General features: G+C 33.4%; 1 protein-coding gene across 1 annotated transcript in view; it reads right to left on the reverse strand.

The window, feature by feature from the left end:
- LOC106109084 (integrin alpha-PS2-like) overlaps window positions 1–15370 on the reverse strand; it is a 79749-nt gene extending 64379 nt beyond the window's left edge. Inside the window, exon 1 of the mRNA XM_013290487.1 lies at window positions 15039–15370. Coding sequence (XP_013145941.1) covers window positions 15039–15187 — 149 coding nt within the window. The 5' untranslated portion in view covers window positions 15188–15370. The remainder of the gene's footprint in view (window positions 1–15038) is intronic.
- Between the last annotated feature and the right edge of the window lie 1713 nt (window positions 15371–17083).

Raw genomic sequence — 17083 nt, forward strand, 5'->3', positions numbered from 1 at the left:
AGTACGCCCCGCGTTAACACTTTATTATTAGATAACGTCTGAGTGGAAACTGTATATTTATGTCCACATCGCGCTTATTTTATTTTTGGTAACATAATGAATGAGATAAAACTGTTAAACGCATAATAACACAAATTATCACGTCGCTGACGAACTGAACATTCATCGCAGAGTCTCTAACTTATTTATCTAATTTGAAGCGAGGTGAAGTGTAGTTATGATTTATTTATCATATAACAAGTGACTTTTCTCAGTCCTGTTGTGATATCAGTATGCTTCTTGACCTTTTTTATTTCAAATTAAAACCAAAAACTTACGTTAGGACTTGAAAAGTAAACCAAAGTTATAGGATTGAATTCATTCGTTCACGTGAACTATTTCATAGCATCAAATTGACTAAAACCTTTTTCAAATACAAAAACATGTTTAGAAAAGTCCAAATGTGGATTTCTAGATGGATGTTTGGACGATCTCATACGAGTCGATTTTATTAACGAGTCATGCAAAAGTATACGTGGCTTGCACTCTCACTAATATTAGCACATGTGAAACTTCACATGTATACGAGTTTTGCAAAAAACTGCGAGCTCAGCCACATGGTTGAGCCATTAAATCTCAAATGTAAACGTTTGCACTTTATAAAGACCACCAGAGGTGTTTAAAACATGTGCAAAGTAATATCTTTTTAAATCACAATAATCTGGCACTGCCAGGATCTTACGGATAAGAAAGCTTAATAACTTTACTCCCAAAAATAACTAAGATCAAATTTAATATCATTAAGAGTGAATTCTTATTAATAAATTCCAGCTCTATTTCATTTCCTTGGTAATCTTTCTCTTAAAGTTTATCATCATCAGCTCACGGAACGTCCCCACCGAGGGGCTCGGAGCCTACCCTAAGCTAGGGTGACTAGGCCATAGTCAACCACGCTACACTGCGGGATGGTTGACTCCACACATATCTTTGAATTTATTTGCCGATATGTGTAAGTTGCATCACGATGTTTTCCTTCTTTTAAAGTTACTCTTCAATATAAACCAATATAACTTTGACGTTAATAACTAAATCAAACGGTTCTGTAAAAGGTGCTAACAGAGAAACGTGATAAATGGACGTAAGTAGAACTCGTTGAAAGGGAAATCAGATCACTTCAGTATTCTAACGTATGCAAAAATCAGAATTTTAGTTTAAAAACAATTTTGCATTTAGCTGTTTTTACATTTGTCTTTAAAATTGATGTCAAATGCATTTAAGTCGTATGCAATTTAATCGCAAGTTCATGCAAAAAATATCCTCACTTTAGTCGTTTAAAACCATCTGCCGTTTGTCGTCATATTTAAGTACTTATTATGCGGTAAAATGTAACACCTGCTTACATATATACATGTTTTAACTCATCTGACTTTGAAATTCACTTGGTTTTAAAATAAAACATTGTTTTATTTGGCATTACCTTTACAGGGTCTAGGATGTTAGTCTACGCTATCTAAACATCCAATTTCGGTATTTTTGACCGACTTCCCAAAAGAAGGAGTAAGTAAGTCGATTTAAAATCAATTGTCAATTGTTATGGTAGAAAAAAATGGTTTTTAGTGGATTGTTGTTTTGAGATTATTTTGTTTTTTTTTTTCCTAAAATAAGTAAATGTCATCGTGTGAAATAAATCTCTTATTTACTCTAAGATTTAGAGCGTACGCATACTTGAAACTAATTTATCAAACAACTGTTTAGTCGCGCTTTGATTCCTATGAGCTTATGGAGGTGTGAACACTACTCGATTTTAGTTGTTCAACTAAACAGTTGACTTAGCTGCGAAACAATCGACAATCGCACATCAGTTGTATTGTCTAAAGGTGAGCGCCCGCTCTTATCTTAACAAATGAACGCTGACATCAATGTTTTCGAGCAGTGGCATGTTTAGAAACATATTTGCTTCTGAGACAGTAAATGTTGATGAAATCCGTATAGAGTATGGGCGCTGGCACAACTCGCCGCAGTCTACTATTTCAGACAAATACGTTATCAACTCTTGTGTTTACATGTTAGCATGTTAATATTATGAATGACGTCATGACACGAGACATGACTTTAGTCTTAACAGTCGAATTCTGAAACGAACCTCAAATGCATCACTTCGTAAACATCGCTTACAGTCTGTTTTAGGTTAAAAATTTTATATTTAAATCATGTTGTTCAATATTATGTAAGTTAATTAAGTAATTGTTTTATAATCATAACATAATTAGATTTTCGATAACTGTATTTACTTAAAAACAGTTAAACAAATAATGATAATTATTGTCCCAATCATTTATAATTATGTATTTAATTATTTAGGTTTCGAATTGTTATAGTCACGTTGCAAAATTCCATAAATAAGCAAGAGCTAATTGCGTACTTATGACTTAGTTCCGTATTAAGAAAATTCTCGAATAAGAAAACATCATTGGAATTGCAGAGGAGTTTTAACCATCTCTTTTCAGGTAACTGGATATTAAAACAAAACACAGTAACTTGAAATGTTTAATGAAGATACTTGACATTGGCCAAAGGTCAGAGCGGACGGCAGTAACAACTCCGGCGCTAGTGTCGGGTGTCGATGCGCCCGCGCAGCTCTGCGGACCACCAGTAGCGTACAGTAAAATAACAATTATTTTCTCGTAATTATCGTAGCCTTCTTTATTGATATTATAAAATTGTGTATTACTGTTAATTTCATTTTACAACTTAAACGTAAAATATAAATAATGCAAGCTTTCATCAGCAGATGCTTGTGGTATTTAAAAAGTAAGTAGCCTTTGTGTTCTTTCCTACTATGGTCTATATCTATGCCAAATTTCATCGAGATCCGTTTAGGCTATAAACGCTTCTTAACAAATATCCATCCGTCCATGTAAACTTTTGCATTTATAATATTATAGAAAGATTGCAAAGAAGCATATAACATAAGTACAAGTGCAACAAGATAACTTAGAAATAAGATCTTATCAAAACCCAGAAATAATCTAAATGTATTTCGTATATTCAATTTAAAAATTTCACAATAACCGTATTTACTTCAAAAGCCTATAATAAATTGGTTTTGTTCTAAGGTGTAAGCATGTTACTTTCGATAACACAAGTCGAATATTTAATCAATCTGTCAAATTGTCTATTAATACGAAGGACCGAGCAGCAGCGTCGATGCGGCACGCGACTCTCGTAGCCTGGAGGTTACAGGGAACCACGCTACAATGCACTTGATGGATTACACCCCACTTTAATCTCTCGTATGACGTGACGTTCATAACATGTTAATACGAGTATACAACTTAACTGTAAGGGTAGAATACGGCTTCCGAATATTAAATACATGAAATTGATTATAATACTGCGTAATAATTAAAGTTTGTTAAGGCCTCCATTATTGAGTTCCAATTAGAATCTATTAAAAGTTCTTATTTGTAAAGTGATTGCATCAGACTTTTGGCTAGCATTCTGACTCTTTAAAGTGTCTTACTAAATTTCTAGATTTCTAAATCTAAACATTACTAGATGAAAAGGTAAAAATTTGAGAATTTTGTTTATATTATCATAATGTATGCAGGCAGGTGGTCGGTTGGTATGGAGGTGCGGAGGTGCGAAGGTGTGGAGGTGTTTGCAGAACTTTGGCCGCAGCCCACAGCGCCATCTGGTGTTATGTCACGCACACCGTACGTGGGTTGAACCCAACGATGTATTTCTAAATACTACTTGTATTTTTAAACTCTACAAAAATATATGTGTTATTTAAAAGTAGTTTATAGTACACTACTGATTATTGCAACATAGGTATTAGGCGCACCTTTTTGACTAAGCTATCCCACAACTGTTGTGCGATTGTCGATTGTTTCGCAGCCAATTCAACTGTTTAGTTGCACAACTAAAAGTCGAGAAGTGTGCGTACCTCCATATAAGCTCATCATTGCGCGACTAAACCGTTCTGCGATAGTTTACTCAAAAGTGTGCACCCGCTCTTAGAACGATCGGTTTTATACTTTCTATGCATATAGCGGTGATGTATTATTTGTATTCCGTCGAATTATATGAACTACAAAATATTAACATGCATGTCAGTTGACCGGAAGAATGTTGCTTTGGTAAGCTATGAGAATTTACAATAGGCCTTGCAAATTTAGTTATAACTGTAAAATGAGACGCGACTCGACTTCCTACGACTTAATTACACAAAGTACATATACTAGAAGTACACAACGTTCATTATTATCTGTAAATATATATGCATTTTGATAACACTATGCGATGTTATCCTCACTTGTTCTGTATCCGTATAAGGAAATTTTTGCACTAAACTGCATTTACTCAAAGTATGACCTGGTCTGTCAAGGTTTTAAAGTATGAAATGGCCTCGATTTTACCAGACTTTAATCTAGATTGTAAATATCTTAAATGTCTAGAATTATTGATCGGTCAACTTGTTTAGAGAAGGTTATTAATGCGCGGGCGCAGGTTGGCAGTAGGAAGACTAGGTTTGTAAGGAATGTCCGGTTATTTTTTGGATATAGCTTTGTTATATAATACTCGTAGTATAGATGATTCATCTAAAAAAAACAACTTGCTTACGAATCAATTATCGCAAATAAAATTAATTGTCGTCAAAATTTTGTTATTTAAATATTCAATAATAATTCCCAATTTATAGTCGAATTTATGGTTAACCTTGCGACATTGAATGAGGCATGACGTCACGAGGCCCGCGCCCGCGCAGTCCGCCATATGGCCGTACAACCGGTCGTGAACGCAGTCCTTGCCTAAACCCTTAATTGACCAAATCAATGAACGATTACCGAGTTTTAATTCACTTTTGACAAGTAAGAATAAATAAAAAATCCAAACAGTTATAAATAAATGATGCAAGGGGAAGTCTTAATATATTCGTCGATTCGTTAATCACATTTGCTTTTGTTTACCATCTGCTTAGTAACTTTTGGGATTATGTTAATGTAAGCGTTCCAGTAAAAACTAATAATTAGTTGTAAAGAAAATTACTAAAATAACGTTGTATAGATTGCAATTAAATTTAGTTCGTTCTATTATTCATCCATTTATGATTTAATTATAGCTTGTCGTCAGCATGTATGAATAATCGGTAATTCGAAATATTTGTGCAAACCCAAAGGTATTGTAGTACCTAATATTCGTCATTATGAATCAAAAGCAAGCATAAGAACAAACAATCAGTCACGTATGCATTTTATTACACAGAATTATATAACCAATTTACTTGTTTTTAGTAGAAAGGGTTTATTGCCATTTTTAGAATTCAATATAAATATATTTTGTCTCCTAAAAAAATTATTCATATACGGGCATTAATTATTGTTACTAATTTTACTAACATTATAAATGCGAACATTTAGATGGATGAATGTAAGAGTTTGTAGACTAAACTGCTAAATGGATCTCGATGAAATTTAGCATAGATGTACAGAATAGTCTGGAAGAACACATAGGCTACTTACTTTTGTTTTTAATTTCACGAGGGCAGAGTCGCGGGCAGAAGCTAGTAATCAATAAATATGTTAAATTAGAACCGTGTATTTTTTATTATCCTTGATAGTGAATCATAGGAAAATCCCCCTAAGGTTGCGTGTCGTACATCGGTACCCGATATCGAGTGCAATATGCAACCCTCGCTTTTTTAAATTATTCCAGGTGTACCCTAATACAGGGTAATGTCATAAATATTCTTATATACGTATTAGGGAGACATCACTGAAAAGTAAATAGATTTATACACGCAGTACGCATGGCACAATATAGAGAAACTATATGGTCTATCGGAACATCATTCTAAAATCTACTAAATGTTTTATGAATACATTTAAAAGATTGGTGTTACTTCCATTCAATTAACAATCTATACTATTATAATAAAGCGTAAACACACACTTCTTTGTTGCCTAAGATGTCAGCAATTACACGATATTTTTGAATAATTATTTTTTTAATAAAAACTCCTACACTTACGTCACGCTTCAGGCTATATATTTTTACGCCATTAAACTCAGGGGGTAAATATTTTGGATAAAAACCCTAATGTGGGAAAGAGACCATAAGTTGCTGCCAACAGCAAGGAAGCAAGATTGTCAAGGATTGTCATGTCATGTCATTTTGAAATTTGCTATTGATAATTTGACAAATGTAAACAATGAAATAAAGTTTTTATAATTTCATGCGGATGAAGCCGCACGGGGGCAGCTAGTAAATAATAATAGAAGAGACGTATAATGACCTATTTTCTACTATTTATATTGAATTAAACGATAAATCGTATAATTAATATGTTTATTTTCTACAAATTATTGATTAAACGGTCAAAAGCGAAATGTCTTATTGGACTCATAAGAAACATGTTGGATTCATAAGAAAAAATTCTTATGAAAACTATTTTGTTGCATACATCACCTTTTACCTAATATTCTACGGTCTCAAAATGTTTACAGCCTTAACTTCAAAACCAAACACGTATTGAAGTGACAAACTACCAAAAATATATTCGTCCATCTAAACTTTTGCATTTAGGCAACCAGCTTTCGCCCGCGACTCCGTCCGCGTGGAATTAAAAAAGTGAAGACTATGTTCTCCATCTATGCTTAATTTCATCGAGATCCATTCAGCCGTTTAGGGTACAAACTATAACAGACATCCATCCATCCATCCAAACTTTCGCATTTATAATATTAGCAAGAAGTAAGATTAAGGTTCTCCAACAAGTAACTAACAAGTAATCATATTTATAAGGGGACTTACTAACCACTTAATTATAATTGACTTATCATGAAGTTAACGCAGAATTTCATGTCAGATTTTCTCAATTATCATACGTAGAATAGTAATTTAAAAACTCGTTAAAGTAACTTCTAATTGTCTTTTAATCGTTCTATTATTTAAGGGACTGAATAGAGTGCGTAATGTGCTCATTGCGTAGTTTTGATTGTGTTTAAATGATGATTAATCTTCAAATTATGGCGGTTTCCGTTGACGCGTCGTATCCGCGACGCACGCGCGCATACTGATGGTTGTCGGTGGGCGCCACCTGGCGGCTGCGACCGGACACTGCGTACTGGACATCTTTTTTCATCGTAAGGTATCGGATATCACGCTGACTTGTTAAGCTGATATTGGTCAATGGTATTTTATATTTGTTTTACAGGTGATTGGCATTTAGTTTTTATTTTAAAAAAGACAAACGAGGGCAAAGGTCATCTCTAAGCTATTTCAATCACGTTTGTGATCTGTACAAGATATCTATCTCCTTATATTGACAAAGATGTAATAAGCATTTGGCCCAATATTAAACAATAACCTACCAGAATTTTCTTACAATTTTGTTACATTTCCGTCAATCTAGATGCTAAAGTACAAATTCCTTAACATTTATATTAAGCTAGCTGTTGCTTGCGACTGTGTCGGCATGAAAACGTAACTTTTTAATGGTGCTATTTTTTTAATCCAGTGTTTTTTTTTATTTATTTCAATACATAAAATCAACTTTTCTCTTTATAGTAATATAGTTTTTACAAATTTGAAACATGTATTTCAGATTTTAAAATGTATAATTCTTAGATACAACTCGTGCAGCGTTGTACAGTGACGCACACAAGTAACCGTATCGAATCGTGATTGCATTTGACGTGCATCATACTTAGTCACCATCACCGCCGTCGGTCACCTGCTTCACCTTGACTCACCGACTGTGTCACTTCGTATCTAAATATCTCTTACCGTTATTTTCCTTTTTAGTATCGACTAAAACATCGTTACCGTTTGGAAGTAACAAAATCTCTTACGTTATTATTAAATTCTTTAAAAAAGATTTGTGGACTTTTCTTTCATGCATTTATTTATTAATATATTCAAAATAGTAAAATTAGTCTATCAGCAAGAGAACATAGATTAAGTTCGATAGTACTTAAACAATTGCAAACTATCAAACACTCAATCAGTTGAATGAATTTGAATGAGATAAATGCGATGAATTACGTAATACAGTTTTATATTTATAAGTCGGCGCGGAGGCTGGGACCTTGGAGAATGACGGCACAGCCCGCAACACCTCTCATCTCACCTACAATAATACTAGTTTACAAGCATTGATATATTCTTAAAAAACATAGTATTTAAGCTTACGTATATCGTTGTTATTAAGTTTTATATGACCAAAAACTTTTACTGTTAGCGTTTTCGAAGTTACAACTACGATTGTAAACTTCATGTGAAAGTATATAATCAGGGCATAATGTCTGCAATTGAGTTATTAATATGAACATGATTTACTAAGAGAGAGGCAAGGGGTCCCGCTCTACTGACATTTGCCAAAAAAACCGGTGAAAAAACCGCAATCACTCAATATACTGATTATAACAGCAATTAACACGGTTCCGAAAACTTCCGTGTAGCATCTATGGTTGTGCTACTTTGAAATGACAAAATAATAATTCTACAATTTAAATAATTTTGAATATAACTTTTATAAGTCCTTTTCAATGCCACAAGATGCAGAAACCGGGTGCAATTACAATTCTTTTAGAATTATGTCATTTTAACGTGCGCATGATTTCGTCGATCTTGCTCCGTGCATTTAGGTCAAGGAGGGCTTGCCTTTGGAGTCAGATTCGAACTATATATTTACACATTGTTTCTGAGAAGTTATCCCTTTTATTACGACATTGACCGCAATTTACTTGAATCATGATTTTTTCCTTTAAACTCCCAGTTACGTATGTTCTCAAACAAATAAACCACAAGGTTTTTAATATCATGACTATAACAAGAGAGGCAGACAGACAAACAGAGACAAGCGATCGTAGAAGGTCTGAAAAAAGTGACAGACTCTGTACAAGGATACATCCGTCGCCACCGATAACTGCTGTCCTGGTATAAGTAAAAAAAATTGTTTTGTAGAAGTATAATTGTATTTATGAAAAAAAAAATGTACATTAAAAAAAAGGAACTCACTAGTGTTATAAGGATTACGCAACAAAAAAAAGAGTACGGACAAAGAGTCTGTAGAAGTAAATATAAAAAAAAAATCATGACTATAGCTAAAGAACTTACAATCGAGTAACGATTCAACAATGTAATCAAATATATTTGTTCCAAGCAATATAATAATATAAACACAGTAAAATTCTTAGATCTGTCTCTACTAGAAGAGTTTGTAATCATTTGACTTTATTAAAAACTTTACATCTGTTTAAAATGTATCTAAAATACATAACTAATTAAGGCCTTGTTTAATTAACTTGTAGAGTCTGTAACGAGCGATACAACGACTGCGTAACGCGACTGCTCCCGTTTTAATGATAAAACTCTCAATCTTACGCAACGTTCCCGATATGTCACAGTCAAAGGCTGATTGGTATTTACTACATTTCTATGATGTTAGTGTATGTAACTCTTATAGATACGGTAACAATTGACGGTAGACATTTTTAATGGGACATTCATACACCAATTATGCATAGAGCAATTACACGCAGTCGCAAATTAACGACGCAAATATGCGACAAGTTCAATGTCATATTTCAACTAGATGTACTTGAAATAGATTCGAACATTAAATTATCTTTAAAAGTACTTATATTACTTGTGCAATAAACAAAAACTAAATTGATTCATTACAATTAAAGAATTACTATAGGCCGCCCATATACCAGTAGTCAAAGAGCATTGTTCGCAATTATTTATGGCCCGCACTGCACGTGATTGCCCGTATTAGATTTCGTACGGGTGGTAACACTTTTAACATTTAATTACTGTATTTAATATACATATTTAATTAGAAATGTGTGATAACTATTGTGATTTAATAATGAGAAGATTTTAACCTTTCCCTAATATCAAACGAGTGCAAAACGTAATTTAGTTTCCATCTTGAGGATGACAGTTGCAAAATGTCTTAGCGCATCATTCTCAATGTCATGTACAAAGAAGAAAAAGTGAATCGTTTCGTGCTATTCATATGAGTAAGTAAACATTGGTGAGGTCGTTCAGCCGCCATATTGGTAGCAGACGCAAGGAATGTTCGCTGATCATTTTTACAATTGGAGAGTTGTAAAATGCTTGCATTTTGCATGATTTGTCGTTTGTATTCTTAATGTAAATATATATCGCAAAACTAGTCAATACAAAATAATGATTTATACTTGAGGCTAATGTTAGGACAGTACTTACGTCAATTTTAATTGTGATTTTTATTCATTTCTTTTGTTATGAGCAAAAGGTATTTAAAAGTTTATATTTTATAATGTGTTTTCTACAATCTTGGCTGTAATGCCTCAATGACGTCATAGTCTCCGTGTAACATTTAACACTAACAATATATTCTCCAAATTGAGATAACTCAAGATATAACGCGCCAACTGTTATTATAAACGCGTTCTCATTTATACCGGCATTTCTTTGAAGTTATCACACACACACATGGTCAGTCACCTCTATAATTCCTTGCAAGTAGGAACTGCGTAGTAATCTATTGTCTGCCTCCACGTCCTAGCTTGTGTTTTGTGTGTTAAGAATACTTAATAAATACTAAATATAGCATAATCGAGCGCTCAGTGTATGAGAAAGTTGTTAAAAATAGAATAATGTGTTGCGAAAGTTTGTCCTAAATAGATTTTTTTATCAGCTAGAAATCGACTTGCGAATTTTAAATTTCGACAAATTTCCGTGTATATTTGTGTGATTCAATCTATACCTAAATGTAGAGCCTATAGTCTTAGTTAATTTCTGTATTTTTTATCTCAAGGGTCCAAAAGCAAAGCTTCATAATTATATATAAAAAAAAGGGAACTCATTAGTGATATACGGATTATGCAACAAAAAATAAATAAAACAACCTGTGCAAAAAACAGTACGGACCAAGAGTCCGTAGAAGTTGAAAATAAAAATTAAAAAAAAGCAAAGCATCACGGATGTTCCACTCAAATTAACTATCGTATTAATTTATCTATTTTGTTGTTGTGTACAAAAATAACTTCGTTATCGCGCAACACAAGCACGCTTTCGATCCGCGTTTAGCTTTTCTTGCATTGCAAGAATTACTCGAGAAGTACAAATTATAACAAAATATTCTCAGCTCGTGTCGCTAAATGTTAAACATATTTAGCTTAATAATGTTTAAATCATTATCCTGCTAAATACTAGCTAATGCTCGCGACTTCGACCGCGTGTAATTTAAAAACATAGCCTGTTTTACTCAGTGATATTATAGCTTTTCAATGGTGCAAGAATTTTTAAATCGGCCTAGTAGTTTTTGAGTTATTTCATTACATATAAGAACAATTGTAGCCTTATGAAGCTAGGAAAATAGACTTTTTTTCAAGCATACAATATAACAAAACATTTCTGGTTTTTAATTTGTAAGAATAACAAAATTATTTTTTTTTTGTAAATAAGTAACGCGGATCAAATCGTCGTTCAGTCAAACGAAAGCAAACTTCGACGTTGGTAAGAGCTCGTAAATCACGCATAGACGGGCCTGTGTTCCACAGACAGCGATAAAAAATCGATCGCGCAGCACTGCCGTAAATGTCCTCAGTCATTACTTATCTCAGTCATTAGCGGGGTAAAGACCCAACTTGTTCAGTGCACTCTGTCGGACATATGTACTTTGATAACAAATATTTGTGCGCAAGGTGCAGTCATATTGACAGAAGGGCAAGTCGATTACTTGATGATTTTTATAAGAGCGTCGGTGGCTCAGTGGTTCAAGCCGTTGACTTGTAATCTACAGGTCTTAGGGTCGAATCCCACCATGTACCAATGTGATTTTCGATATTTCATATGCACATAATTTACTCGACATTCTTACGGTGAAGGAAAACATCGTGACGCAACTTGCACATATCGATGTAGAAATTCAAAGATATGTGTGAAGTCAACCAACGTTTGGCCAGCGTGCCACATCAAGACATGCAGATGAATACAATTATGTACAGCAACAAAGGGAAATAATTAACAAATGGGACAATAAGTTAACTTATTAGCAAAACTTGTAATAAATCAACGATGTCTTGCACTTTGGGTATGGGGCTATTTCTGTGTGCAGTCAAATATAAAAAGTTTGTAAAAGGCGATGCGCAGGCGCATGTGCCGCACATGTGACGCCACCCGTGCTTCCGGTTCCTCAGAATTACTAATTTCGCTCCCTAACAGTGCGGCGCGGCGGGGTGCCTTGTAACAAAGATCGTAAAACACGCACGGTCATTGCAAGTCTAGTTTAAGTTCAAACATATGGTGATACCTAAATAATACGAAATTTTTTAATCCAAAACATAGATTTTTTTGAAAATTGCCAGTCTTAGAGCCTGTCCCACCAAATTGTAAATTGCCGTACAATCTAACGTGTAAAATATGTGACGGAAATATCGGATTATGTTCCCTTGTCTGTGACGTCATTTTTTGGCTATCTTCTATCGGGCAGTCTGGAGCAGACCCCTAAGATCTTTTTCAAAATAACTTAAGCCTAGAGGGGTCTATATGTCCAGTCGTAATATTAAGTAATGTACACTTAAATGTTGACTAACATAGAAAGTAATTGAAAACTGTACAACAGTGGGATTGACGAGTGCAGTATTTCACAATCTGAAGAACATTAAACATTCAGTTACCAACGCCCCCGATGGCCGCACAAGGCAAGCATTGACGCGTTAATGGCGGCTTGCACGTTGTCGTAACATTGAATTGGTTAATTTGATTAAAACGATAGCAAGAACAAAGGCGGCCGCTGACGCTGACCGGCACGGAGAGAGCAAAAGTAAACGAACCATCTAGAATTAACGAATGTTAATTGGTCACGGTTATCAGACCTCGATTCCCTTGATTTCATTCACATGTCAGAATAATAACATCTAAAAATCGTATAGAAAGTAAACATAAATACTTCATAGTATGTTATAGTCTGAGAGGTTTAATAATCAAAAAATAAATATATAAAACACAGTAACGTAACGTAAACATAATGGTGATGTTAAATTTTGGCAGCGATACAAGAATCAGCGGAGCGTTGAAAGTCGCTCAAAGACGATGATGTCATTGCTGAGATAAAGCCACGATAGCTTGTTACAACTCGACAACCTTTACAATATGAGCTAACTGAACATCGCAACTGAAATGGTGATGGGTAAAGTGCCGGCAAGTCTAATATACCAATCTTTTCCTTCGTAACTGTACTTTTTCTTATTAAACATTATGTGGTTTAAATGTTCACTTATTTGTCTATACTTTCAAATTTCTGTTACATTCTTGATAAAACAGAATATAATATATCTTACTAATATTATAAATGCCAAAGTTTAGATGGATGTTTGTTAGAGTTTGTAGCTTAAACGGCTGAACGGATTTCGATGAAATTTGGTACAGATGTAGAGAATAGTCTGGAAGAACACATAGCCTACATACTTTTATTTTTTTAATACCACGCGGACCGAATCGCGGGCGAAAGCTAGTTTTAAATGAAACCATTTATCCATTTTAAAAAGACGTTGTAAATATCGTGTAGGCGTGATGACATCATCGATTGATTCTTACGAACGTTATGACTTCGTGTAATGTTTGTTCGTTTGCTCACCGCGGAAACTTGTCCTCAAACAATAAGTCACTACAAAATTAATCATAACAATGTTTAATCGATGTGGTCAGAGATGTTGTTTTCTTAATATTTTATCTCCAATTTGATCAGTATTTTTAAACGTATAGTTCTCGCAATCTTTGTTGGTATTAAATTACATTCTCCATATGCGTAAGTACAGTCGCATAGAATCTCTTTCTACAAAATAATAATAAAGTAAGTGAATAATGAGCGAACCTATTTTACTCTTTTGAAAGTCAGCAAGGGACTTACCAACTTTATTAAGTACAACAGAACCTAGGAGTGTGATAGAATTTGAATTATTTTGTTTTTGCTTAAAACGCTATAGAAATAAATAAATTTACCCGAGGAGAAAATTACATAACTACAATTTTCCTTTCAAGAAAAAAATACGAGTAAATAATATTAATTATTCGAGATAATTATTCTGTCAGCGATTGTACTTATCCAAGTATATGCACATTCGGGGAAGGTAACCTTAACCCACAAGATAACGAACATAATATAACCATTATGTTTATTTAATCTTATAATGTAATAACATTTATATACTAGCTGTCACCCGCGACACCGTCCGTGCGAAATTAAGAAATAAATAATTAAATAATCTGTATTCTTCCAGAACATCTATGCTAAATTTTATCGAGGTTACTGGAAACTAAATCTTAAAAAAAGCTTAATAACTTATTCTTACATCTTAACTAATATTGTAAATGCGAAAGTTTAGATGGATGGATATTTATTAGTATGTAGCCTAAACGGCTGAATGAATCTCTAAGAAATTTGGCATAGACATAGAGGATAGTCTCGAAGAACACATAAGCTTCTAACTTTTGTTTTTTGAACTTACGCGCACGGAGTCGCGGGCGAAAGCTAATGAAATAATAAAGATTATTCCTTCTAGCCAACGATGACATATTTGATTTCCAGCCGAGGGATTAACAAAGATCTTAGTTATTAGATAGTCTCAAAGGCGATGTTCTTCGCGTTTTAATAGCCCAGAGATTTCTAGAACGACTGCTTATCTCGTACGCCAATAACATTATAATAAATCTATGATGTCAGAATCTGCGCTATGCTAAACGTTTCTTTACATATTCTGTTTATTTCCTATACACACGACTGTTAGAGAATTTCATGATTATCATAGTTTTTTCATACTTAAAAATTGAACGATATTTATTTTATTTGTTAAGATCAAGTTGGAACAGTACAGTGCAAATGCTCTTCTTAATTAAACATTCCGCGATAGTTATCGTTTTTATTTATTCAGTTGCTATCGCAGAAAGAACGTCTTTAGTATAATAAAACCTCGCAACGTTATAGCAATAAAGATTTGTGACTTGTCTAAGAATAGCAATTTAGATTCTAATATAGAGACAAAAAAAAAATAACTTACGTTTTTCTGTTGCCATCCACATGGGCCTGGACAGTGAATCCGAACATGGACTTGTAGTTACCCCTGTACACCACATTCGAAGGGATGTCCACATTAAACCCTTGGGCTACGGCCCACGCGCATAAAAATACACACAAAAATATGGCCATTGTCAAAAATTAACTTTGAAGTCACAGCACAGCACAAAAAAACACTATTCAAATTAAATATTTCTTTTACAATTGGTCCTCATGATTCGTTCGGCGAGTTGTTACGAGTTCGAAGTCGTGCTGACCGACGATACGTCTATTCCTTTCGACGGTCGGTACGACACTGGCCCGTGAAGGCGCGAACGGAGCAAGGCCGCCAATGAGGTAATGTAACAGAAAATAAAATCGGAAAATGTTTTCACGAGCTGTACTGTTTCGCGCGTTTTCTTAGTAAAATAAATGATTGAATACGCATACTTCTTGTTATAGTCAAGGATTAATTGTAAATTAACGATATTGAGTAAGGTCCGCGATATCTGGTGACCGAGTTTAAATTTGTTACCATTTATGAATATACATTTCGACTGTACTCGGAATGGACAAGGCCGATTACGTAAGACGTAGATAAATTTAAATGTAAACATAAAACGAATTACACCTCTGAAAATTCTTACAAATGTTTGACGTTGCGAATTTATTCTATCATAACTGCTTTAGCAACGTGAAAAATACGATAAAACATAAGGCTAAAGAAACTCAATTAAATTGCAAATATATTTAATCAACAATACATATCCATAAATATATTTCATTATTTACTAGTTTATATAAACAACAAACGTACAAAATACTTCACTTACGCTGGTAAGGACAAAATGTACGCCACATGCAGTATTACAACGGTGTGCTATTTATCTACTCTACAACAGTTTACTACAGTCAGCTGGATAAATATTTATAGAAATCCATACTAATATTATAAAGAAGAAAGATTTGTATTTTTCTATGTATTGATATAACTGAAAAACTACTGGGCCTGGGACTGGGATTGAAAAACAATTTTTCACTATTAAAAAGCTACGTTATCAATGAATACCATTAGGTATAATTTTTTTTATTTTTTTAATTTCACGCAGAAGTCGCGGGCAACAGCTTACAATACTTCACTAATATGTATGTGACTTTATGTTCAAAAATGTGCACTAGCTTTCGCCTGCGACACCGTCCGTGGAATTAAATAAAAGCAAAAGTGAGTAGCCTATATGTGCCAAATTTCATCGAAATCCGTTGAGACGTTTAGGCTACAAACTCTACCAAACATCCATTCATTTAAAATTTCGCATTTCTAATATTAGTGTGCTTCCGACATGAACAGTTACGTATTTTTGTAACCGAAATTCTTCAGATTTCTAAATTGTTGTAAATATACACAATATACATATTTATGCAGCTGACCATAAACTTGTAAACGAGAATAGATTAATCTTTATTGTGCAAATACCAGCGTATATTTTAAGCAATTTTTATATCTCCTCTTGACTCATTCTTTAATCATTTTCGAGGAATAATTTTTTTAATTATACACGTAATTACTTCGTTCGTAAATACTGCGTTTTACAATACTTTAAGCATAATCAAATAATAATTATTATTTTGATCATAATTGCACAAGAAAAATAAATAAAAAAAATGTTTTACCACCGAATTTAATTATATACTAACATAATTAATATAAAAATGATATTAATTATTATGTCTTTTTTAAATGAGCGAACCTTTGGTTTTTTTGTAGTTTTTTTATTAGACATTCTTTAATTTCTTTTAAACTCGTGACAACAAAAAAATTACTAAACAAATGAACAACTAAAATATATTAAAGTTTTTAATACAAATAAAAAATACCTCTAAAGAAATTAAATATTTTTTTTAAATAAATAAATAGTGTAAAAAAATCACTTAAATTGAATTGCAAATTTAACAGCAAAGGAATTTTATCAAGTCTTATTTGATACGACTATCTTTATCAAATGCTTCACGTTTAACTTACGCTAGGATTTGGAAAATTTGAATACACTC

The sequence above is a fragment of the Papilio polytes genome, unplaced genomic scaffold (assembly GCF_000836215.1).
Source record: "Papilio polytes unplaced genomic scaffold, Ppol_1.0 DF821289.1, whole genome shotgun sequence".
Lineage (NCBI taxonomy): Eukaryota > Metazoa > Arthropoda > Insecta > Lepidoptera > Papilionidae > Papilio > Papilio polytes.